This window comes from Charadrius vociferus, unplaced genomic scaffold (genome assembly GCF_000708025.1).
Source record: "Charadrius vociferus isolate BGI_N301 unplaced genomic scaffold, ASM70802v2 scaffold738, whole genome shotgun sequence".
NCBI classification, from domain to species: domain Eukaryota; kingdom Metazoa; phylum Chordata; class Aves; order Charadriiformes; family Charadriidae; genus Charadrius; species Charadrius vociferus.
This window is the reverse complement of record NW_009649467.1, coordinates 1800947-1828250: the sequence shown is the minus strand read 5'-3', so window position 1 is coordinate 1828250 and position 27304 is coordinate 1800947. Positions and strand designations below refer to the sequence as shown.

General features: G+C 39.4%; 1 protein-coding gene across 1 annotated transcript in view; it reads right to left on the bottom strand.

Annotated features, from left to right (window-relative positions):
• Positions 1 to 27304, bottom strand: part of FAM13C (family with sequence similarity 13, member C) — a 54027-nt gene that overhangs the window by 10235 nt on the left and 16488 nt on the right. Inside the window, exons 5-8 of the mRNA XM_009889815.1 lie at positions 20594 to 20657; positions 13157 to 13244; positions 7262 to 7472; positions 6197 to 6335 (exon numbers count right to left, since the gene is read on the bottom strand). Coding sequence (XP_009888117.1) covers positions 6197 to 6335; positions 7262 to 7472; positions 13157 to 13244; positions 20594 to 20657 — 502 coding nt within the window. The remainder of the gene's footprint in view (positions 1 to 6196; positions 6336 to 7261; positions 7473 to 13156; positions 13245 to 20593; positions 20658 to 27304) is intronic.

The following is a 27304-nucleotide window of genomic DNA, read 5'->3' as shown; positions in this document are numbered from 1 at the left end:
TAAGCTGCCTAATTAAATGAAATGTTAATTAAATGAAAACACTGCTTCGTAGCCAAGGAAAAGATGAACTGAAGCGGGTCAATAATGAGAGGACAGATACATAAAAGGTAACCAGTCTGAGAAAAGCCTTGGGGACAGACTGCAAACCTTCAGACCAAGCATAAGGCAAAAGCTGTTTGTTGCCTATAAAGAAGGAAAAAGGAGACTACATGTAAAGCTAAGGTAGCAGTTTGGTTTTCATAACCTCTCTTAAGGACACTCATTCTCTCATTTGTATTTCAGAAGGGCCTTAGAGACGTTCTGCAGTTGACGTTCAGGGGAGAACTAGGAAGGCTTTTATGGAAATACTGTCCTTGCCCAAAATAACTAAATCTTGAAAAAAGAAACATTTAGCTGCTACTTAGTTTACTATTAATCTAGCTCAGATTCTGGTACAGGATCTAAATGTCATATACAAAATAAAATGTTGCACATAAGAAATACCTACAGTAACGCCAAAGTTGCATGTAGCTGAAATGAAGCCTTTGATCTTTGCTGTAACCAGCAGACAGCCTTGGTGCGTTTCACATCATCAGTGCTATAAACCTCACTCTCCCCTAAAAGTCCAGGATGACTCATAATCAAAACCCAATAATTTTTAATGTTATACTTAAGGACTTAGTGAAATATATCATTTTGAAATAGCTCATTTAGACTTCTTATTATTCCTTTTCAAGCCTCTGTTCCATATTAGTTTCATGTAACTATTGTCATACACCTCTGCTAACAAACAGACAGTTTGCTCAACACAAGTTCTCTCTACAAGAATACAAGAAGAAAATAAATAAGAACAAAAAAAAAAAAATTGAAAATATTAACTTGTGGAAATATTTAATTTACATTCCAGAATTCTCCGTGAGACTATTTCAAGCCATTACTGCCATTGCACATATTTAGGAGGTTCTGTCTTGGAAAAGCAGAAGTCCAATTAATAAAAAAATGAATGGGACAGAGACCCACACCCAACTTAGTCTTGTAATTATGAGACTTTTCTGGACAGGATTTCCTCACTGACATCTCTTTTGTTGTCATCTGATCTCACTCCTTGCATAATAATAAAAAAAATAATTAACAACTGGAAATATTACCATCCAGTCTGCGCAACTGGGATTTTAGACCTATATTGAGAACAGCATGGTTTTGTTGTCATCTTTTGTTTTCTTACAAAGGAGTTCTGGTTATGAAACACTTTTTCCATGTCAGCTTTTAAAAACAGTAGTTTATAAAAATAAAAAAAAAAAATAAATTAAAAAGTCAGTCATGTATGCAGAGCTCAAGACCTCAGTAACTAGTTGTTTAAGAACTGAGAATAGAAGCAAAACAAAACAAAAGCTAAAAATTATCTCTGCTGGGTACTTTCTGCTACTGAAATCCACCCAGAATCATTTCTTAGTTCTTGCATAGTTTTGCATTTAGGTCTTCTTCACTCCTCCTTGTCCCCCTCACCCTTTCCCCTTCTTCATTCATCAGCCACAGTATAAATGTTAATATCAACATTTAGATTTTAGGTGCCTTTGAGAACAGAATTTATTGTCTTGCTTCGCTGTATAGCATCAAGAATAGCAACATCATTTGACAGTAAAAAAAGCCCCCCAAAAGTATTTTTACGCACAGTATGTATTGTAGAACAACAGCTTCAGACAGACCCTATAACGTGCCAGTAGTGTGAAGGTACAGCAGAATTTTAACACATGTACTAGTTTAAAAACAAAAATAAATTGCCCAGCCAAGCAAGCATGTTTCATGGAATATTGCTCCTACATTTAGAAGAGTAATTGAGAATGTGGAAGAGCAGAGGCAGTATGCACACAAGTAAGTGTACAAGATCAGAAGGGCGAAGCAGTCTGGAGGGTTGTACTATCCTTGTGATCTTAGCACCGGGCAGAGGCTTTCACTATGTCTCATGTGAGAGGGGACCTTTATTGTGAAATAAATTCAGGAACATTTTTAGTCACACAGTTTCTGTGGACTCAAGAAAAGATTGCTTTTGCTGTCACCATCTTCAATGCACTGGAATATGCGCTTCCTGCGCACACAGCCTCAAGTAGGCAAGTTTCAGCAGTGCCTGGCAAACAGTTTATACATGCATCCCTGAGCAAAAAGTGCTTAGTGCTATTTGAAAAAAAACAACCCAAAAACATTCTGCACCTCTTTGTGCAATTCTTCACAGAAAAGTCACTTCGGAAAACTGCACTAGAGCTCCCATCTTGTTAGAGAGAAAATGTGCTGCAGTGCCAGAAGACACAGGATGCACACCCACCAGCATAGCCTGAGACAGCTACACACTAATTAATAAAGTTCTGAAAGAAATAGCCATACTTGTGAAATACCTTAATAGCCTCAGGAAGGTTAAAGTGTTGTCTTTTCTCCTTTAATCGTCTCAATACACTATCCATGGTTTCTTCTACCGAGGGAGCTGATTCCACACTTGTGCCCTCCTGTGTTCCAGCCTCTTTAGAGGTCCCAGTGTTTTCGCAATGATCATTTCTTTGGGGTGCTCTAGAGGTACAGTTTCTCTTCCGACATTCTCAGTTTCAGCTCTGAAAGGCAAATTACTTGGCAAGTAAATAGATTAGAAATATTTGCAAGAATAAAGGTTAAAGAGTGGGGTCTGGGAAGGAACCAGTGCAGAATTTCAGTGGGACTGAGGTTAGGAAAGGGACTCAAAAAGGACAACAGCACTTGGAAGTATTTGTGGGAGGTCTGGTGTGGGGGAGATATGGAAGCAGAGCTCTCGCTCTCTCCCACTTCTGTCACTAAACCCATGCACTCTCAATTGATCTGGTGTCTGGATAAGTAAGAACATGTCCAAGCTTGCTGTGGGGATTGTTGTCTAAGGATGCAGTCCTTCACAGATGCCTTGCTGGACAAGAAGCGGTGTCTTTGCAGCCACCTGCCCCACTGTCACCCCAGCTGTGCTTGCCTGCCCTCCTGTGCTACTGCACAAGCGAGGAGGAGAGTGAAGGCCGTCCCCTTAGAAGGGCTGGGGAGGTTAAGCTGCACTACAGCGCCCACCATGCCAGCGGCCAGGCTGCTGGAGCCATGTGCTCCAGGTCTGCACAACCAACCCCACTCTTCTGTCGTGCAATTTAAACCACAACCCTCCCTTCTAGAGGCTGCATTGCGATCCCAGCAAGGCTACTGAGCTGGTTCTCCCAAAGACAGTCAGCCACTTTGCTTAAATGACTTCCCTTGGCAGAAGAGCACCTGAGCAACCCAGCAGAAGACATATAGGTTACAGTGTGTCCTAGCTTCCCAGTTAGCAAGCTGCCTGGATACAATAAAGTATGTAAGTATATTAGCTTGATACCAAGCCAAAGACCCTGGAGCTCCAGGGACCTGCACAGAGCAACAAGGAAAATGAATTAAGGTCAGAGTTAGCTCCTGTAAAACCAGGCTTTGTTCCTAGTGTATGCCTGGCTGGTAAAGGACCTTGGGCGAGGCAGGAGATTGATAGCTCCAAATGTGTTAAATTTATTGAAATCCGTGCAAAAACAGTAACATTTTTTTTTTTAGCTGTGACAGTTTGAGGATACAGGCCAGGTTTACAGAGGAAAATAGTAATTTTTATTAAACTCATAGAGCTAGGAAGGATGGATGAGCCTTACAAATTTGAAGAAGGACCTACAAGCACTTGAATGTTTTTCCATTTCAGTTGTGCCTATCTCATGAACCTCACGAATCTTGCTTCACTTAGAAGCAGTGTTATTAGTCAGGATAGTACAATCAAGGGTGTTCACAAGGATGGAGGCATTTTGGGTGTGCAGGTGAGGCTGATCTCTGAAAGCTAGGCCCCCGGCTAGCTGAAGCAATGGTTGACTCAGAGAGATGATTTTCAGAAACTGAAATGTAGTTTGGCCATTTCCTCTCCTGGATTTCTAACACAACATTCAAGGGGAAAAAAATAAAATCCAGTAATTACACAGAATAGTATTAAAGAGAGAACTTTCCAGGAGAAATTTACTGAAAGATGAGTTCCTAATTCTTTACTTACCATAATCGCACCCTCTATATCTACATTGTTAACTATATCTACATACTATATCAACAGAGATGAAACATAATACTACAATCTAATTAGTAGTGAGAATCCATTTATAATAGGGGGGAATCAGTCTTGGCTACATTCTCCCTGAGGGCAAGCATGTGACACACCCACAGATATTAATAGAGTGGTATGCAGACAGTCAAGGGCAAAACTTGACCCTCAAGACCAAAACTACTATCAGGGAAAGATCCGTTTTTATCATCAAAAAAAGAAAAGCTTTAGAGCTGTGAAACCTCAGTCCTAAAGAAACATTTTGCACCTACATTTGTATTATTACAAGGACACCTTTAACTTCGTAGTTCTGCATTTCAGACACTCATAAAAATACTCAGAATAACATTGGGTTTTGCATGAATGTTTATAGTTATGAGGGAGAGATGATGTCTTTTTCCCATTCCCTGTTAGCTTTGTTATGAGGGATGAACTGGCTTACTGTAATCCCTGCTTTCAGGAAATGAAGGCAAGTCATATCACCTAATATCTTTGTTGTCATAGGGAGACTTATTGCCGTGCACTAGTGAAAAATAAGCAGAGCACTGAGGTTAGAAAACTAACTCTAAAACATTCCAGGTACACTCATACTTCCAAAAGCTTCAGCAATAAAGTGAAACGACATGCTATTATGTACCTTTGAGCTGCTTACGACCTTTGGCCAAATCATTCATCCATTTCAGAACTTCAGGATTGGAAGTCTTGTCACCGTGTGAAGGCTGAATGTAAAGAAAAAAATGAGTAAGAAAAAAAAACCCAAGAAATTGATGGTTATACAATCAAACAGATAAAAACTTAAACACACAAAGTGCTAAACAATGTCTGTAGTTCCAACTGCACTATATCATAGTGTCATGCAGAGCATTTGGCTTGATGATGGTACTAATTTATCATGCCTTCTCTCCCCGCTGTGGCGCAGTGCTACATGGACCTGAGTATTTTGGCTCTGATCCTAAAAAAATATTTGACTAATTGGATAAGTAATCTCAGTGACTTCAAAAGGACTGATCAAATATCTAATGTTAGTCAAGTTCCTAAGTGATTTCCAGGATGATAACCGAAGCACTCTGTCCCTTGCAGGGATAAGCCCTTACTGCTTTAAGACAGGGATTCTCTTGGGAAACAGCACTTTAAACATTTCAACTGAACTACTTAACTAATCAAATGAAAACATTCTGTGCAACAGAGTGATTTCAAAAGCAACAAACAACAGAAGCTTTGTATATCAGTTCTTTCTTTGCATTTAGAAATTGCCTCCAAATTAAAATCAGTTTACACTGGATCTTCAAAACTCAGATATCTAAAATGGCAAAACAGTTTTGCAAACTTAAACCTTGGAAATAATTTCTTTTCTGGTCACAGTATGGCGACTGCTTAAATACAAATTTTTACTCCTACAAGTATATGATGACCATAGAGCAGTATAATTCACAAATTTATGTTTAAGTTTACAGTCATTGCCAAGATTACATGGTAGTATACAATTTGCCAAATTTTCACTTTAATGTAGTCACAAAATATCACAAATTTCCCTGTTTCGTATTATACACATCTTTAGCATCACGGACGTTTTGATATGTTTATACTGCATGATTCACTTCACACAAACTGGCTTGATATGAGCGATGATCACGGAGCACATCAAACAACCCCCCACCGGCAACACATCACAATTTTTATTTCTCTAATTTCTGCCATCAGCTTCTATGAAGCCCTGTGCTTTGGAGGTTTACAGGAGTCTGCCTGAATGAAGGAATCTGCACCGCAGAGCAACAGTTTTCAAGCAAATGACTTCCACAAAGTAAATAAATAGCTTTTCATCTTTTGAATCGTTTTGGTTCACAAGCCTGTCAGCTATATTTCACTGATTCACATTTCTCACACATCTAGAAGATGGATATTTTGCAACAAAGGTAATCCAAAGAAAATGCAAATTAGAGTCTCAGAACTACTGCATACACTGAAAGATGATAAAAAGATATTCCCTCATTGATAATTTTCCTATTTCATTTTACCAAAACCACCCTTTTTCCTGTTGTTTTGCATAAGTTTAAATACACTTGAATTCTTGCCTGCCTTTTGTAGTTTTTCCCTTTAGCTTTTCAATTATTATCTTACCAGGTATTTTTTTTCTTGCTCAAACTTTTCTTCATACTTCCTAATTTTTCTCTTGAGACTCTGAAGGTGCTTGGTAAGTTGTGCTACTGTTTGTGGTTCTTTGCACTCTTCACAGTTACATCTAGAAGAACTTCTTGGCCTGCAAAAGCCAAAAGCATAGTAGCTGGATCAAGGAACTGGCTATGATGGACTGTGCCTTCTTTCAGGCACACTTGCCACTTCCCTAGCACTTCGGAATTTGCAGCTAGGTTCTTTCACGGGATACAGACAATTGCTTTCGCTTGAAGGTACCCCTGGGGTATACTAATGGGTTCACCATCTGTCTTTCACTGTTTCTTTTTTTTTTTCCAATTAATTGTGGGATTTCTGAATATTTTTCAAAAGTCTAATCTAGTAGGTCGCAACCTGATCCAGTATTTATATTTAACACTTGGATCTTACTTCAGAAATCTTCCAACTGTAATGGGAGACTGTAACAACATGATTTGTAAAAGTAAGCTCATAGAGTTTTTTTATTACTGGGAATGAACATAATTTTGAAGGCAGTTTATTTTCTGATAGTTTACAATTGCAAATCAATAGATCCTATTATTCATATGCAGCTGACAGCTTTGTATATAAGCTTTTAAGAAAGTTTGGATTCTGTCTGAAACTCACAGCTTGGTTTCTGGAGATCACATATACGGCTTGTTCAGATGTTCTATGACACTCACATGTAGTGAATGACTCAAGCTACAGTTTATTACAGCTGAAATTTTTCGTATTATACCTCGATAGCCCTCTCCATCTTATGTTCACTCATCAGAATAACTACTAACTAACATTTAAAACTGTCCTTGCTAACTATAATTAACATACACTTCAAACAATCTTGTACTGGGTTATTACTGAAAAAACACTAGTTGCTATTTCTGGTATTGCAAATTAACCTTGTCCAAATATGCTCCAATACACAAATTTCTTGTTTATGACATAACAGTAACTGAAAAAGCCACAAGGAGTCAAAGATTGTGGATAGTACAAAAAAATTTTAAAAAGCAGAAGAATTAAAATATGCTTACTTACATCATGAAAGGCTGAGCACTTGGTGGAGAAGGGGCAGACTCTGTGTCTAGATTAAATCTCTGGCTTTGGCTAAAGATAGAGCAGCGTGGTGACAAAAGAGGATTGTCTCCATCAGTAATGTGATACAGCAGTCGACTGGTCCCTAGGGAGTGATGTTCTTGTGGGCTGCTGTCCATGTCATTCTGCCAGTCTCTGTGGGCTGGCACGGGCTCTAGAAAGCAAGCATAAACCGATATGGACTGAGGGTCACTCACAAGATATTTAACTACCTACATAAATACAAATGTGTACTTACACAAGTATTGAAAGCATAAGTATTCAAAGTAAACAGCAAATAGTTCAGCAAAGTATCACATGCAGGATGAATATAATACTGAGGAGGAGAAAATAGAAAGGACAGTTACTGGCTTAACATAAAGCATTTTTGAGTTCCACAGCAGGAAGTGTGAGTGTGTTTGTAAACTATGAAGTATAATACAAAGATGGAGAGTTTCCCAGAATAGTAGCATTAATTATATTTTCATAGGTCTGTTTGCTTTTGAAAGCCACATTCCTGAAGAGGACAACAAATGTACAAAACAACTTTAATGTTGTGATTTAGCATTCAGTCCTTTGGTCAAGAGAAAGGCAGATCAAAAATATAATATGTCCTGATGCTAAGAACCTCCAGTGTTGCTTGCAGCATCCTGCAGAATTTTGTTAAGATTTGAAGTAACATACACATGGGTCTAAAGAACACAAGATATGAAAATAACAACCGCAACCAATAAAATCCAAAGTAGTTATTCAAGGCAGTGTGCAGTGACTGCTACTTGGAGGAGTCATGCGTATGATACTGTGTTAATACTGCCTTTGACTAGAAATGGAAGCCTTGCCTCAGGTGCCTCAAAAGGTAAAATTTGTGTTACAGAGATGGTGAAGCTAGAAGAGAGAATGATTTATTCTGGACTGAAAAAGTAGGAAATGACTGATTCTGTTTATGAGTAACATGGACAATAATGGGCACATTACAGAGCCTTCATGGAATACCAGCAGTTCATCTTCCCTTTGGTGTGCCTGGGTACCTGAACAGGAAGAACCATTGAATCTTCTTCCTCACCCTCAGTGGGTGAAATGGGTGAGGATGGTCTAGCCTCGTCGATATTTTTTGCTATCAGATGATTGTGCTTCAAAGCAGATTATACTTTTAGGGAGAAACTCCACAGTCTCCTCAAAGCTCTCCCCCCAAAATCCATTAATAAATGTTAAAACAAAGAATGTTCCCTTGTAGCTTCCCCTACATCGGTTTCCATAGTACAGAGTATTTTACACCAGCTACGTTATTTTTTTCCTCTAAAACCATGTATATATACAGCCTTTGAATTCATATAAATGATTTTATATTTCCAGGCAGCATGTGTGTTATTTCTAATCAGTATTGTATTTGCAATATAGCATGCATTCTAATTCATTTCACAGAATCTTTTTATTCAATGAAAGTCAAAAACTGCAAACAACAACTGTACATGGATTTACTCACAGAAGAGCAGGCAGGTTTAGAAAAGTTCGCTTTCTTTCCATTTTCTCCTTTGTACATGGGACATGGAATTCCCATGGTGAGTGGGTATTCCCTTTAGGATTTTAATGGAACCTTTGTAATACATTTTATTTGACCTCTGTCCAGCAGACACTGAAGCTACAAATCCCAATTGCTGCACTGGGACGGTGGGGAGAAACGGGGTGTGAATGGCGCCCTTCATAGGAAGCAACAATTGATTTCAAAAATAGTTACAATGGCCTAAAATATCATTTTATCAGGCACTATACAACTGGTTTTGCTTTACAACAAAAAATTTAATTGTATATTGTATAATCACAGTTTAGTCTGTCATGCAAAAGTTACATGTGATTTTTATATCTACTCTAACAGGACTATTAATTATAATTACATTAAGTATTTTCACAATGAGACAGTTGGTTATTAATTCTAACCTAGTGTCTTTCCTCTAAGTACTTCATACTCTGTAGGTCAAATTCAACTCTCCAAGATATCAGAGCAACACCCAAAACTTCTAAGTCGTGTATGAGGTTCAAATTCTCCCACAGAGAGATCCAGAAAGACATCTGGGAGAAGCAAGGGTAGAACATTGTACCAGTTACAGCAAATTATGTACACAGACAACATATAGCAATAAAGGCTGGAATAAATGTTGTTCTGCAAACAAGAGTGTTGTCTCTTTCTGGCAAGTAATCTTTCCTTACCCTGTAAGACTTTAAAAAAATTAACAGTTTTGTTTGGGTTTTGGTTTGTTTTTAACTTCTGAAAATCAATATTGTCCATGAGAAGAAACTGACTTCCTTCCTTTTATTTCACCATCTTTGAACTTCAGGAAACATATAATCACTGTGAAGCAGGTAGACTAAGAATACTTTTGCTATTTCTCATGCTCAGTTATTAAAAGGAATAATTTTTTTTTATAGTCATGTTAAGTAGCAGCCTCCTCACTGTGAAAGGAAAATGATGTTATTAAAAAATCAGCCAGTCTGTGTATGATATATACAAGGAAAAAGTTTCCAACATGTGAACTCTGATCTTCTGCGGACCTAGGCGTACCCCCCTTGCAGGAGGCAGTCTGTACTGCTGATAAACTATATGGTCACAGACATTTGCTTATTTTCATGTTACAACCAGGCAATTTTACTATGCCCAGCCCAGTCTCAGAAATGGAAGAAAAGTACGCATGCAAGACTAAACACTCCAGGAAGATAAAAGCAAAGGACAAGTAGTGTCTGGAGCAGCCCCAGTGTAAAACCAAATACAGAGAGCTGCAGAGAGTTCAAGGAGGTTTTTTTATTCAGCTAGCAAATGAAAGGGAGACAACCTGCACGCCAAGTGAATGTGGGAGTATATCCCAGAGGCCAGGGCTCTTCCATTTCCTTGGTACCACGTCTCCTGACAGCATTGTTCCACTACAGCTCGCAAACTGGTGCAACGTTATTAGGGCCCCAAGAAAGGTTTTAGTCCCAAACCTACCACAGATACATTAAATTACTACCTACTGTCCAGCTGTGGTCAGCAAGTCATTCAAACCGATGCATTCACGTGGTCCAATTACTGCAATAGCAGAACATCTCAGGGTGATGCAAGTTATAACCAATCCCATTTCTAGTTACAAATTAGGGCCATCATCCTCATTCCAGTTCTGCATAGATCCTAAACAAGACACTAAGCATTATCCTGAGAGTAGCCCATGAACTGACCAACCATCTGTCTTCATGTGTCTGATCTAATTTTAGCCTCTATTTTTACCAAAACTGGGAACTAAAGCCACCTCTAGCCAAGCCAGTAAGTTGCCCCTTAGCCTGCGTCTCCTCCATCTCATCCACTCAGTCCAGCTTAGCACTGACAAGAGCTTACCACAGGACATAAAGCCAAGATCTAGTACCTTGTAATAGGCAGTATGCTTCTTAATGTGGACTTCAATCACATGGCAAGTCCTACACTACAATTCTGTATTCCTGCATGTGATAATCTTTAAGTAAAACAACAATACTCTGAAATCTGTTGTATATGATAGAATGGTTTAAGTTGGAAGGGACCTGCAGATGAAATGTGTTCATCCCTCAACATTTTATGTCTGTGAATGGCAGTATCATAATTTTTAATTTAAAAGACATTTAGAACCTCTTGTAGTTAAGTTCAGCTGCCTACTGCTCGTCACATATTTGATGTATACTCATATCCAAAAGCTATAAAAATAACTCACACTCTACTTTTCTTTTTTCCCTTAAAAAAAATAGCTTAATACCCCCTTGCAATTCTTTACGGTCTCGTTTTGCCAGCTCTAATTCAAGTTTTTTCATATTCAAAAGTAAACTGGAAACTGCTGACTTTGCTCAGAGATAAGAATTACTGTTCACCTCTTAAAATTTGCATCCTGAAAAACCCTGTCATTTTACTAGACTGTTCTAGTTTCACTCACCATACATATAATGTATTTTTTTCTGATTTTTGTTGACTGGGATGTGAAACAAAAGAAATTAAATAGACTATGCAATCATGCTTATTTTAAAAATAATACATTTGTATATTGTTAATATTAAATTTTTTATTGCCTGATTCACTGAGCAAAGGCTTATAACTACAGATGTAGCATATATGGCACATTCTCTAAAAAGTCTGTTCCTAGCCTGGAACAAATCTCTGCACTTCCATCCAAGTTTGACCTGAGATAGCCAATAGTCCTATGTGACGACTGTACTGAAACTGAATGTATCAGAAGATTTCAGTAGTAATTTAAGAGACAGAATTGGGACTAGCTCTATCTATGTAAAATGGCAAGTTATTAAAAAAACCACAAACCACAAAGCAGTTAGCGGGAATGAAGGTACATTAAAATGCATTAAATGGGTAAGCTTTAATTAAAGCACAAGTTTGAATGGCTAGAGTGACAGAGCATGCTCTGTACTGCATGAGAGAAATGCTACATCATCCAATATTTGCCTGCATAGCTGGAGACAGGAAAATAGGAGCTAGAGACGGTATCAGAAGTAGGGGTCACTAACAGTATGAATTAAAGCAAAAATCCAATCAAAACAGAAAAAATAAACAAAGGAAACAATTACAAACCATCCTAACAAGGAACTATGACACTACCAGAATAAAATAATTCAGTAAACTACTGGAAAAGGAGGAAAAAGCCACCCTGCCATAAAGGAAAAGAGCCAGTGCAGATTTTGATTGGGCTGCAAAATGTCTCTGCCTGTGCAGCACTGGTATGAGATCTGTCTCTGCCTCAGATCCACACCAAGGGACTAGCACCAGTGCAAGTTCCACACCGTATCCAAGGTATGTGCCTAGCTAGGCTAAAGCATCCAATTTTTTAGCTAAACCCTGGGATATTTAATATTTTTTACATTCCTTAATCTTTATAATAATTTGGATTCTACACACCATTTTCCTTAATTGTGCAATGCAAACATCAAACTTCAGATTTTCTTAAGTAGAACACTACCATTTGTGTTTTTTTAGGAAAATAACTTACTGTTATTTCTTGCTGAAAATTCTGAGCAAACAGCTTCTGAAATAAGTTCTTCTGAAGCCAGCCTTTATTCTGACATAAAACATCAATTGCAACGGGGTTACTGACCTATCTGCCTTAATTTGGACCACACATGATGAACGATTTAAGTATTTGTGTATTCATGTCACTTGTCTGTGAGATGTATTAGTCATATTGCCTTTGACCTATTTTTCACGAACAGTGATTCCTCTTCTACTGAGCATCACGACTCTGCCAGCCCTGTGACTACAAGCTATGAATTGACAAAAATAGTGCCGAGCCTTAGGGCTATTTATTTGCAAGGACTGGTTTCCATATTGAGGAAAGAGGGAGAGTTAAGACACCACAGTTTGCCCAGATGGGTAATAATACAGATCCTCGAATGATTAAAATCCACATGCTGTAAAACTCACCTTCGCTATCTCTCTGCTGATGCATTAAATTAAAATCAATAATAGGAGAAATGAAGTGATATTGCTCTGACAAAAAGAATGACAAAAATAGAATTACATGATATGGCAGGTGATCTCACACAATACAGACATAGGAAGTAAAGAGCTTAAATTTACTTGAACAAAAAGCCAACAGATTAAAAATAAAATAATCAGGATTCTTAAAACCTGTCTGAAAAGCAAGACTCCCTCTCAGAAAACCAGAATGTTACAGCCATTAATTCCAGTTCTTTTAACAGGTATCACCCCTTTTTACATTACACAGCATTTGCATCAAGAAACGGTGCTTTGCATTAGCTCTGCACTGTTTCCCTGAGGACTGTAAATCTGGTATTAAACTGCAAGTCACAAGGCTTTTCTTATAATTGCAAATGAGAACACATCATGACACGATCGCTTACCTCCACAACTGGCCCCATCGACTTGCACACTGGTTTGGACTGATGAAGGGGCTGGATCCTTGGGTGCCGGCAGCTGAGGAGTTTCTTCCTGGGTTGGCAGAAACGCAGAGCACAGATCGGTTTCAAGGGCTTGTAGCTTCAACAAAGAATTCTGCAGACAAAAGCAGAACATTGGGCTAGATAGAGAACAACAGAACACAGCGATAGCTCTTCAACTCACTGAGCCCATTAGCAGCGCCTGCAAAGGGGTGTTCCACTAGCAGCTCTGAGAGGAAGTGCAGGAGAACAAACGTGCACTATTCCACGAGTTTCTTGACTTCTGGTTATTTAAGTCCCAATTTACATGGATTATTCATGACACGTGGGAAATATGACTTCATCAGCAAAATACGGTTTATTCTAGGAAGGCAAACTGAGATGGTGTCCCTTTTCTTGGTCTTGAAGCAATATACTAGGCAAGTATTTCATTCATTGGGCTGACATCACGATCTGATGACATTATGTCCCTCCCCATTTACCATTCATAAAAAAACAAATCTCCCTCTCCAGCCTATTGTGCAGTACACAGCAGTGAACAAAGAGTTACTGAGAACATTCTCCCTCATGGGATTCTTGGAAGAGATATTTTTTAATTGGCTTTTTTAGAGGTACTTCTTTATGTAGGCATAGCTTTTATGTAGGGCAACCAGATCATTTCCTGTTCGCTGCAAAGATAAAATTAACAGATCATTGTCGCTTGCTGCAGACAAATCAATGAGGACAAGGCTAGTTATCTATAATATCACTTCCAGCTACTGTGTCATGCTTGGTCCATTTCTCATTTTAATCTTTAGTGCTGCATGCAATATTCAGCTGTCCAATCTGACACAAGCATCTTGCTGTGATGTAAATGCTGTGAAAGCCCTCATCACCATCTGACTGGGCAAAATGAGTCACTACTGATACACTGCACGTTCAGTTCCCCTCTCTCAAGGGAAATACAGCTTGCAACATAAAACAAAATCACACAAGGCTATCTTAATAATCACACAACTGGCACACACAGAAATATACGTGAAATGTTAAGTAAGTCACTCAAATGGTACATATTTGTGAAGAGTAATTTCTGAAAAAAAATCTGAGTTGCAACAGAAAAAAAATCAAGTTTATACCCTGAAAAGCTCCTTTCCCCACTCTCTGAAAAACCTGAAACCAATATATTGATTCATTTAAAGAAATAATTAATTTATTTATGGGAATAATTTCCTTTATGTAACAATATGTTGCCTATGTAGTGAGTAGTTTAATATGTCTTTGCATTATTTTACTGTGATACAACCCATTTATAAACCCAAACATGCCAGTGTTTTTAGGTAAAAAAAAATAATTAAAAAAAAAAAAGAAATTAATTTGGCTGAGAACAGCTGGGAAGATTTCAGCCTTAATCCTTTCATTCCTTTTATAGAATTCAGGCAGTGAAAAGGGAGCAGAAAGTACCTCTTTCTAGGAGATAGCTCAAAATAGGGAAAAAAAGCACAGGATCACCATAACTAGATCCTGTGACTCTCTATGTGCTGTCAGAAGTGCTTCAAAATCCATATCCTGTAGCACAAAACAGATCAGGTCACAATCAAACGCTTGGACTTTGGCCTCAGCTTAGGTCAGAAAGGAAATCCAGGAACACCTTCCTTCTCCTAGTCCCAGAGCAAACAGGACCTCTGGCCACTCCTATCAGAAGCAGCTTGATATTAAGAGACGTGTGAGCAAAGAAATGGCTCGTGTTATACTTTTATTTTAGAATTCAGTTCCTCTTATCTGTTGTCAAGATATATTTTGGCATCTCACCCTATAATATCATGAAAGGATTGCAATATCAAGCACTGATTCACAATGAAATGCTTAAATGTAATACTATTCTTTAAAAATACGGCATGATATAGAGCTGGTTTCTATGATCTGAGGCAGAAGATACTTTCACTATTCCCAGATACGGGTTGCATTAACAAACTACCATCCTCTGGCCTGGCTGCCATTTGTAAGGATAATTTACACATCTTCACCAGCAGTGCCTCATCTTCACACCTCAGTTTCTCCAGGACTCTTGAACTACTGGCATCTTTTCCTTGTCACTTACTGACACTGTTTGGTCCAATATTTTACATATATTACTTTGAACTGCTCTGGCTCCTTTCACCTGTCTGCTAAAAACAGTATACCAGGCATGCAAATGTCCCCAACATGGGCTTTATCAGTGAAGACCGATATAACGAATTCACTCAGCCTCTCTGTTTACAGCCGTATCACCTCAGTGCCCATTTTACATGTCAGCCAGCGAGCAGTCCAAATGACACCATACTCGGCTCCTTGGTTTTGGTGTATTTAGTAGACTTCTTACCATCAATTTGAGCACCTTTTATGATGCACTTTTAAAGTCATCTTTAATCGTCTACAGAGCTTTCTTGAATTAGAGACAGAATCACAGAATCACGGAATGATGGACATTGTCTCGCCTTCAACAGCTTTCAAGTGGCAGTGAATTTTCCTTGGCAAGGTAAGGATGCTGACTTGAATCGTACCCATGGCACTGTTTTGGGAAGAGTTCTCATGACATGATAGGCCTTGTTTGCCACTGCCTGTCACCCCAGCCAGACCCCAATGAAGTGGCTGCGGAATTATCACAACAGACGGGCAGCATTTTACAGTCATTAATGTCATGTAGCAAAAGATAACTATACCAGTTACAGACCAGTGAGGACTCTGATCCCAGCCTGGACCTTATCATGAGAACTGCTAGTGGCAAGTAAGGAAAAACATAGGCAAACGTACCAGAAGAACATACCAACAAGGTGAACATAGGCAAATAACTGACAAATATACCTAACCTTCACAGACTGTTACTTCCAGCATTTGTCAAAAAAATTTCCATATCAAGAAAATACATTCACTGTGCACCACTATTTCTTATGATACATTAATATTTATGGCAACTTCAGTATAAAAGCATTCACACAGACTACATTGTTAAACATTGTATTTCAGCAATGCTTATGCTGTAATTCACCAGATGGTTTATATTCAGTTGTTTTAAATGATATTTTTCACCCATCTGCGGAAGGTGGGTGGATGGCAAATTTCCAGTCACTGCCAAATACCAAAATTTCATATAATAATAATAATAATAGTAGTAGAAATACCATATATGATTTCATGAATGTGCCCTTGACAGGGATTTGATGTAGGGAGAAAAAGAGTAAGTACTTCGATCTTTTTGATGTTACCAGGGAGATGATGAATCTGTAGTATGCCATCAGTCTCATCTTACTCCTTAAACACAGCTGAATACTATGGTACTGCCACAGTGCACTATACATGAAAAGCCACCACATATTTATGGGAACGCATGTAAGGAGACACAGGTGTAAGCAAAGGACAAGCACAAAGCTGCCCAGGGTCACCAACTCATGGGCAACAGGAGCGTCCCAGTACATGGTAGGGATGACCTTGCCGCCTGCCCTGCAGCATGTCCTGTCCTGCCCCTCTCAGAGGGCTGCTTGAAGCACTGGCAATGCCAGAGCAACTGGGCTGGGTCCTGCCAGCCTCAGACCTCCCACTCTGTGGCAGGAGCAGTGGGACCCCCTGTTTCTGCAACTGCAGCCCAAGAAGAGCAGCAAGGTGCTCCACGAGGGCACACGGCCATGTATCAGCAACCAGCAGTGGGTCCTCTATCCTTGGGCAGGCCAACAAGCTACTAACTGCTAGCAAAAGGCAGGCAAGAAGAAAGAAAAATAAAGTCTGAGCCCTGTCTTCATCTTCTAAAACCTCCCCAGTTAATTTGAAATCTTACTGACCACTTCGAACTTCCCCCTAACTCTTCAATACGTTCCAGTACCCGTACAGCCCTGATGTGGCTGCAGGTGTTCTGCCACAGTGGCGGGGATTTGTAGTCTTCTGCACTGCACGCACTCAGCAATATATATAATCTAGAATTGAACCAGCCTGTCCATATGCTACTTAAAAATCTCTCATGGTCCAGACCTGCCCCTGGGGCCCAACTGGGCCATCTCTGCTCTTGGCCATTTAAAAGAAGTTGTAAAACATATTAGAAGCAAATACAAACAGCTAAAATACATAGAGATGGAAATGTTAGGTCATGGTGGGTACCATCATAAATTTTAGTTAGCTCTCATATGGGAAACCAATATCTCTGAAGAAATTTAAGCTATAGCATATTAGATCAGCTAGTGATCTCAGTTGAAATACTTCAGATTTGACACTCATTCCAGCTTTACCCTGGTGCCTAACACCAGTGTTTCTGATTAAGTAATTCCTGGTCCCTGCTAATGCAAATGAAAGGACATATTAATATTTTAAATGGATCCTTAAGAAAGAAGCAATTATAATTGTCTTGGACAAAGTTTTCACATCTATTCTTATGTCATCTTAAAACAACTGACAATTCAAAGAATGTGAGCTATGGCAATTCCACTTGAGGAAGAAAAAACATCCTGCATTATTCCAGATCGAAGATAATTGAAAAATAAGATATTTACAGGAAGTCCAAGGAAAACATAAAGACATTCAGTATGGTATTTCTCTCCTATTTGTAATTTTTGCTAATGCTTTAACATTAAAGTATCAAAACATTAAAGTATCAAACTCTTGCCTGCTGGAGAAAACACAGTATGAAAGGACTGCCATTTGCAGAGGAAGCTCAGTCTATAGTAAAGAAAACATCTTTACAAACAAGTGAGCCTGTAGACTGTATCACACTGACCATCCCTCCTTCCCTCCAATGATTATTGCAAATCAAGAGTTGAGGCCTTAGGGCAAGGAATTATTGAGATAATAGATAACTTCTTACATCTAGAGATAAATACCACACCCCTACACTCACACCTCTAAACCACTCTGGAGAATGGGACACAACCAACAAATATTCCCAATTTACCACCAAAATGCTGTGGCAACAAGTGGGGATCCCCTGCAATAGCTTATAAACTTTTTCTCAGTAGGTGCTATCAGTAACTCCCTCTCCAGCTGGAGGACCCTGCGTGGGGCCTTGCAGGATCAGCACCATGAGTTGTGTTGGTGCCAAGTGGAGCCTCGCAGCCCCACGCTCTCCCTTATTGAACCAAGAACTACAGCACTGCCAAACCTGCTTATCCATCAGTGCTTGCCACATAACCGCAGAGAGAGCAGATAGCTAACAATGGCCAAAAGAGAGCCACTGCTGTTAGAAATAATTCCTTTCCCTGAAAAAGCATTAGTGTTACCAGCATCCTTTGTGTTATCCTTGTGGGCATCCGAAGGTCTAGTAAATGTAGGAACTGAGGGAAGAGGGAAAGGGAATAGGTCTGCCCCACCCATGGACCCTGTCTGGTCTCAGCCTGGAGGCTGACAAGGAGAAGGGAGGAGAGGCAAAGCCCAGACTTGGTGCTTTCTGCATAAACTGAAACCACCCTGCTCTGCACACAGTGTTTCTGAATATTAAGGATGCCTGCACCCTGCCCCTACGCCTGTTCCTGCCTCTCCAGGGCAGGATTCTATTCTATTATATCCAGTTTCTTGATGGATTTACTGGATTTATGGAATCAACTGGGAGAGAGAAGGAGAATAATCCAAGCTTTCAGTATTTAATGGCCTTTGAAGTGATTCATATAGATAAGAAACTGAGCAAATACCAACCTGTTCACTTTCTTCACTCTAAGGAAATTAATGCTTTTATATGTCACATTAGAACAGTGACATATAAAAGCATCTCCTCTGCTTTTTAATCTGAGAATTCAGGTTAAAATAAGATAGGCATATTTTATGTGAACGTAAATAAGTCTCTGCGGTATCTGTTATGGCAATATTTGTGTCTTGAGGCATCTGACATTTCCAATTCAGAACTTCCTTTGTGGGGAACAAACAAGCAACAATAAGATTGAACAAGATATGCCCTGGGTCTGCATAATGGCACGGGTGAGCAGTGAGGAGACACACCATTTTCTCTAATCCAAGCAGGGAATTTTTTTTCTTATGACACATGTCCATTTGGGTTTGCAGTAGACCTGAGACACAATACAATCTAAGATTTTTGCAAAAGAAAGCACCAGAATGTAACCCTTACTCATTCCCCATAAAGTACTAGCAATTTATTTTTATTTCTGATCTAATTATCTGTTTCAATAACTTACACTGATTTTATTTTTTATAGTATCTTATCTTAACCTTTAAGGAATCCTTTGCAAGAATTTTAATTGGAAGCTTTTAAGTGAAAGCTTTGGTGATTATTTGCAATGGAGCTTCTTAAAAGAAACAATAACTCGGTGATTTCTCCCAGGGCCTTAATTGGCTAGACAGAGGCTGAGTATATTCCCTTACATCGGTCATGGAATGTGTCTTACTAGTTAGCATTGACAATGACACAAATGCACAGGAAATAATTCATTGTAAGGAGACGATTAAGTCTGAATTCCTTTAAAAGGACTTACTGTGGTTTTACCCTAATGAAAATCAGACGTCTATTAATAGACATAGATGTTCTCTGGCTCATTACGGAAACAAAGCTGTTTTTTCCATGTTTTGACAGGAATGGGCTTCCCTTCCCCCCAGCTCTTTTTTCCCCCCCTGCTTCTGTTGTTTTGTTGTCTTGGTCTACACTTAAAAATATTGTCTGCTTTTTGTTTAAGCCCAGTATTGTTCACTGCCCTTGCAGTATATAAGCATACTCTATGCCAGTATGCAGATACCGTTGTTTGTGGGAGATGCTTTGTAAGGTTTCCCACTTTGAATAACTACAAAGCTTCGTTTTGGCCTCCAGTATATTGCTGAGTGTGAGAATCTAGCCCAGGCTCATCCATTGTTTGACATGATCACACAAACAGCTTCTTTGTGCTCTACTCTCACACCATCCTCCTGCCATAACCCCTGTGAAAACAGCTCTTGTTTCAAGTGTCACAGGTGTTATTTGGCTTTCCTTGCTTCCTCTCTTCACTCCGACCCTCTCCTCCTCCCATCTTACAACAAGAGTATCTTTGAGACTGCATTGTACTGTTCACAGTTTATTTATGCAGGATGTAGCAACCTTGAGAACTCCTTATTTTTAAACAAAACATCATTGATAGCTGAACACATTTGAGCTGTAATATGAGGAAAAAATCAAATGTTCTTAAAAGATGGCATTTCACTCAGTCAATATTGAATGTTTAATTCTTTTCTGAGCACAAACAGAGAGCAGCTTAAAGCTGGCTTAAAATATTTTAAAAGTCTCTCGCTTCTGGCTTTTAAACTATTATAGCAGTTCTCATATCACATTTGTAAGCTTTTCTCCAAAAACATGACTAGAACGACTCATTAAAAAGCTAACCTAACATTCTTAAGTTATTCCTTTACTTCAAGACCTTAGAATTAACAAAAACCAAAAATCTAATTCAAAATTTGTAACATTGTATTTCAACTTTTGGTTAAGCTTACCTCATTTAAGCTGTTAAATTGCTCAGTTGCTTCTTTTGGTGAAATGTGTGTGTTCTGATCTATTCTACAAAACAAAACAAGAATTTACACTCAATAGATTGCTTATCTGTGCTGCAAATATTTCAAATTTTTCATCACGTCTGGACATAAATTACAAGTTATGGGATACATTTGCTTTATTAAAAAATAACATTTCTATGAAAGCTACATCTGTATTTTATACCTCACTCAAAACAATAGCGATTTTACTAGAATCCTAAATAATATATTTAAACTGTGAATGAGGTCCTGGAAACTATGACATTAAAATCTGGGCTTACTCTGTCACACAGAAAAGGTCCTACATAAGCATGATTAGCTCTCATTATCTTGGTGAGTTAATAGGGTTAAAGCCAAGAAAAAGCTCAAACATATGTCTAAATCTAAGCACAATTTGTCCCACATGCTTTAAGTGAGGGACAAGAGTTTTCCTGTATCAGAGCCATAAAGACTAAATCTTTCCATATTTAAACTTGATGCTATTTCAAGCTCCCAGTCTTCAACTTTCTGCTTAAGTCCTGTTTTGCAGACCCAAGGGACTCTCATAAGGAGCTGGAACTCCTTTGAGTAAGAGAGATTTCCACATTTTCTAAGAGTGTCACTTTGCAGCCATCAGAGGTGTCCATACCTTTGGTTTTTCCTCCGTGTATCACAGCTTCTCCACATGGAAATAGGAAAGGAAGATCCTGGACTAGCAAGGGGAAAATCTCTTCCCTCTGGCTATGGCTAATGGTACAATTGTGCCCAATCCAGGCAGATGTGGTCATGGCCTAGGGCTCCACACACCTACCTACCAGCTTACGAATTCCCTCTACTAAGGAATGAAACTGAAGCCTAACGAAAACCTCCCATAGATTAGATAGCAACCTGAATAGCCTCATACCACAGCTCTCTCCTTCCTCAAAGCAAACAGAATGTTTCCACACTCAACTTCAAAGCCTCACATGAGTCTATCACAAGCTGACTCACAACTCGGCTGAAGCAAGAGAACTATTGCTGTCTCAGAGAATGAGATTTCTCATTGCTGAAAAGGTGGCAATGTTTGCTCGCCCCTGTGAGACTCACTCTCAGACGCAATTAAAACTAACACAAAAGCCAGATTCCTTTGGACAAAAGAATTCATATTGTTCAACCTATTGTGCTCAGACTCATCCCAGAAAAACCAAATAGTTTTAAAAGTCTCTAGAGACCTCAAAAACAGTACAGACAGATGCATAGGCCTTTGATATAGTTCTTCATAGATCTATGAGGCATTTAAGGACTGAAATGATGGATATGCCACTTTCCTTACCAAAATAGACAGATTAGCTAGCTACACCAGGGTGAATAACCACTTGCCTCCAAACAGGATCCAAGGTGTGCAATCCACGTAGGAACAAAAATGAGTCATTTTGGTGGTGGTACAACTAGCACCAGCATGGAAGGTCTCACAGGCCATCCAGCCTGCACCTCCCTCAAGATACACAGGTACATGATCAGAAGTGAATGGGTTCTGGGGATACTTAAGCAGCAGGGTGCCTTGGCTGACTGTTGTACAAGCATCTGTCTATATCTCTGTGTAACTCTCCACATAAATATTCTTTCCACCATCTCACCTGAAAATGAATAGCAAACGTCTCCATAATGTGAAGAGAACAGAAGGAAAATGGAATTACAGAAGTCAAAAGGTTAACGCCTAACAACCAATCTCTTGCTGTTAGACAGCAGAGGACAGTATGAGGCAGCAGAAGAGAGTTAAAGAAAACTGAGAAAAAACATGGGGAGAGCAAAAAGACAAATTTAATAGGGAAGAGTGAAGTATTTATGGTTTGGTTTAATAACAGGTAAGGAAGGACCTGCAAGGCTACAAATAGCTGAAGAATTAATTCACTAATGAAAAAAAAAATATGTAGAGTGATTTACTGCATTGAACTAGAGCTAGACATAAAGGAAAAGAAGGGACACATGTCCTTTGTAGACTTCTGGTATTCATTTGGATGACTCCTTTCAGGGTGTGTAACACACAGCAAATGTGAACCCTCCTTAATAAAAAAAAAACCAAAACCAAACAACAAAATTCTAAACACTAGAAGCAGCTCTTACAGGTGCTATATGAAGTTCTACATAATTCACAGCTGTATCACTCATGAGTCTTGAAGTATGAAGACTAAAATGTTTACAGCATCCCTTAAGTACAACCTCTTTCTTGTTCCGGATGGTGTTCTCGTCTGCTGTTTTAGCAATGCAGAAGTCTTGCATTTCACAATTACTTTTTCTCTAAAAATACTGCAGTAAGATGCTTCTACCTTTACATTCTTTGGATTCTGGAGAGACTGAAATCATTACGGTGAGTAACCATTTTTGTGTGGTGATCATTTACATTAGTAGTCATATATGTATGCTGAGCTGATCTTACTCTATATAGAGAGTTGTGGGGTGTGCTTTTGTGTTTTCACCAGCATTAAATGCTCTGCTAGGCAAATGCAGGTTATCTGATTGTCACCAGGCAACAAAGGGCTTACAATTTAATAATGATGGGTTGGATCCTACTCTCATTAAAAGTCAATCACAAAATAACCATTAACTTCAAAAGCAGCAGGAACAAGCCCTAATTTTCCATCTGTGCTGAGTACATTAAAATTATTTTAGGCCTTAGCTGAAATTTTGAATAATAGCAGGGAACCCTTATTTTGTATAATGTTCATGATGTAAGATAATGAAAATGGAATTCTCTCTGTGGCTACTACTCAAATATATGTTATATCATTCTTTATAAAATATGAAAGGCTTCATCTCTCACCATCCCTATAGACTGGCAGCTGTGGCTTTGGCAGAATTATCCTGTTCTGTATGGCACTGATGACAAAGATGTAACCCAGTAACATGTACATTTGAAGCTTGTGGACATAACAAAACCAAAAAAATCTAAATACTAATTATCATAACAGAGCTCCTACCAGACTTCAAGGGGAAGACCAATTTGCATGAGCAGTGAGCTGTTTAAAAAACAGACCAGAACATGTGAATTATTGAATTATGCATGACATCACTTCTAAACTGGCATAAAATTAAAATAAAACCACATAATTTTAAAAACTAGGAAAAATGTTTGAAGATAACCTAAGCAAATTCACTTCTTATTTCCCAGACTAAACCCAGAAAGGAGCATTACATTCTGTAATTTGCAAGTCTCAATCCAGTCCAACCCTGGATTACGCTAACATTCATCCTCAGGAGACTTGTGTTTATGTACCACAATGCCACATGTGCTCAGAGTCTTGTGACAATTAGTGTATTAGTGATGTCAGGACAAATCCTGTCAAGTAAACCAGGATGTTGTGGGATGAAGCCCCTTTTCCAGATTCACTTTCAGTCTATCCTGGCCCAATACTCCTTCCCTGTCTCTAGTCTAGCAATCAGTTTTACCCTTCCCTCTGTGAAGGTGGCCTACCAGGTTAACAACTCAGAAAGGGCAGTTTCAGTACCACATCAGAGGACTGATTCAGCCTATCCAGAGGTTACATCGCATGAGTTCACAGAAAGGCAGACCCCACAACCAACACAACTCAGTGCCAGGAAAACAAAAAGTCCTACCTGAAACCTGCACAAATAGCAAAAAGCATTATGAAATTCAAACGTGGTCACCACCTTAATTCAGGGCTGCAGGTGAATGTTTCAAAAGCATGACTATGAATCCTTACAAAGCAATAAAGAACTGCAACAGGCTTTTGGATGAACATGAAGTACACACTTGCAGTGAAAGAAACAACACTGTTAAGGCCCCAAGGCTGTTTGGATACATTCTAGGCTACTCCTTGGGCAGTCCCTGAATGCTGGACTAAGCAGCCAGGCAGAGAGCCAGGGTAGCAGTGCCTGTCTCGTCAATCACAGCAGTTACATAAAGGCTGGCTGTGGACAACCACACTTGTTTTTCTAATCATGAGCGCCTCTTGTACTCACCAGGCACAGTCCTTACTTGGGCTACAGTAAGAGGCCCTTTTTTTTCCCTTCTGTGGTCTCCCCCTTTTTTTTTCTTTATGTGTATTGCAACCCAAAAGCTTGCTCAGGGACTTTGTATCATTGGAACTGTAAACACAGTTATTTTGTAATAACAAAATTCCTGAAGAAGCTGCTTTTACAAACTGGTCAATCATTTCCCAGCAAAGCAATGTTTCATCAGCAAATCCTGATTTGCTGACAGAGCTATTCTCAGACACATACTGGTCATGAAGAATTTTGGCTAGGTCTGAGGCAGGACTTGGAGGGAATCTGGACAAGTTTTCTCCCTGCGCACCTGGCCGCCTTTGTGGGAACGCACCCTCACAAGCTCTGCCTCATGCGTGCGGGTCCGCCATATGGCATGGGGACATCGGCACTTCTGCAGCTTCCCTGCTCCCTCCCACACATCCCTGAGTTGTAGCTGTTCAGCAGAAAGCGTGGAAACTACCAGAGTCCCCACCTGAACTGCAGTCTCAAAAGCTACTTGCCTTGAAAACCTAAATGGTAAAAGCCTCACTAGAGCTTGGTCTCCCTCAGGGGAGCTCAGAAACCCTGGGCGACTCTGGCTGAGCCCAAGATCCAGGGCAGCCCAAGACTCCTGGGATTTCCAGTTTTCCCATAGAACAGTCAGCAGTCTGACAGCAAATGCGACCCTACAGCCTCTGCAGAAATTAGGGATCAACCCAGGGACCAGCTGAGTCCTACTAAATCAAATCACTTCGCTTCCATGTTATTTTGGGAATGGGGAAGAGGAGGAGCTTTCAGGATTTTTTTTTTTTTGGCAGAGAACTTAACCTCAAAGTGTAGTTCCCACACTAACTTGCAATGCAACCTTCTTTGAAACAGACATTCCCACTGTCCAGGAGTCCAACGTTTCAACCCCCTTTCTGTGTAACAGGAATCTGAAGAAAACACCATCCTCTATTCAGGTAACAGCGGTGACAGCATACACAGCTCCACAATCCACATCAGTTTTGCTGATTGCCTTTGAGAAGGGAATTGGTAAGAGCAGCTTTTTGTAACCATATGTATTGTTCCATACTGGCTTTCTTATTCTCTGTTTAAAAAAGGCAATTCTCTTCATTGTAACATTTGTTCCTGGGGCCTACATATAATTTTTATCTCCCAAAGATGCAGATTATATTACACTCTTATCCAAACCCAACTACACACAATGACTAAAGCAGTATTCATTGTCATCACTAGCAATAGTATTAGAAATTCATGTTCTTCTTATAAAATGTAAAGGTTTCCTTCCACATAGATGGCATTTCGTATTCTAAATTGATGCCTATGTTCATAAATCATACATGATAAACACCTCTTTAAATTAAAAGCCTTGATTCACAGGTCAGGTATAGCTTAGCCAAGAACAAGACAGTATTCCATCATTCTGACTGCAAACCACTTCACCAAGTCTATTCTTCCATTTCCCTCAAATCCCACTAAAACTTTTCCATCACTGTTTCAGTGGTTATCACAAAATGAATGTACTCGTCCAAAAAACAATCAACACGAGTCGTATTTCTATAGGTTGTTTCTCTTACATTGCGTCTTCTTTTCTTTTCTGTCATGTATTTGTTTATGAACGTCCCTTGTTAGGTTACAATGAATTTATATTGCTCTGTTTAACAGGGACTGTACTGAAAAGTTTTTCATATTTCAGTGGTTTTTAATCCATATTTAGGCAAATTAAAACTATTCTGGTTTTAGCTGCCCCACACTAACTAGAATAGATTTTTTTAAAAAAACTCTGTACAGTTCAAAGGCATCTAGACCTTTAAACTCCAATGAGAAAAATGACAGAACTATAGCAGTCTGCAGAAACGAAATTAAAGCAGAGGTAATGACAAGCCACACCAGAAATAATCAACCTTGCTTCTCAGTATGAGACAAATAAATCTTTCTTCTCTTATCCTCCCCACACACATCTGATAGGCAGAGGAGCCTGCCCAGTGGCAGCCCTGCAGCACTGGGACCATCTCCTCTTCTCCAAAAGATCGGAAAGCTTTTGGTCTAGGAGTTAGGGATCTTAGGCAGATGTAGTGTTCCAAAGCATTGCTAATTTCACCAGTAACCTAGCAAAACCAATGTGGAAGATAGTGAAACTCAAGTTTTGTGGGGCTAGCAGATGTCATTTGTCAAAATCTAGCTATGATTGTTGCCTGCTGCCAAGACTGAATACTTAACCTTTGCCACATCCCAGAGCAGAGAAGACAGAAAACAAGGCAAGACGTCATACCCTGGCAGCTATGTTTCACAGGCTGTTGCATGAGGCAGTTCTGTGATCCTGGTGCAGTAGCCAGCGATCCGCATGAGCTGAGACACGGGCATGTAATTGCTCTGGCCCTATCAAAGCTGACTGATGGCAGAGGGATGGGACAAGCTGCTGGTGACCCTTAAGAGGAGTCACCACTCATAGTGACCCTCAAACTGAAAGCAGTAACTTCAGCATATGTAATTCAAAGTCCCCTCCCTCAGCTGGGTAGTGGGAATGTTTTGTCTAAGGACAGCTAAGACAGTTAAATAAAGTGTGTGGGTGAGGCCAGGGACCATGCATTAATGCTTGTTTACTTCATTATTTAAGTTCCTTATTTGAGAGTAAAGTCACCTCCATTTTGTTGTAATATAATCAAACTAAGACATGGCCAGAGTTGAGATTTGATCACTATGCTTTCACAGCTCTTAACATGG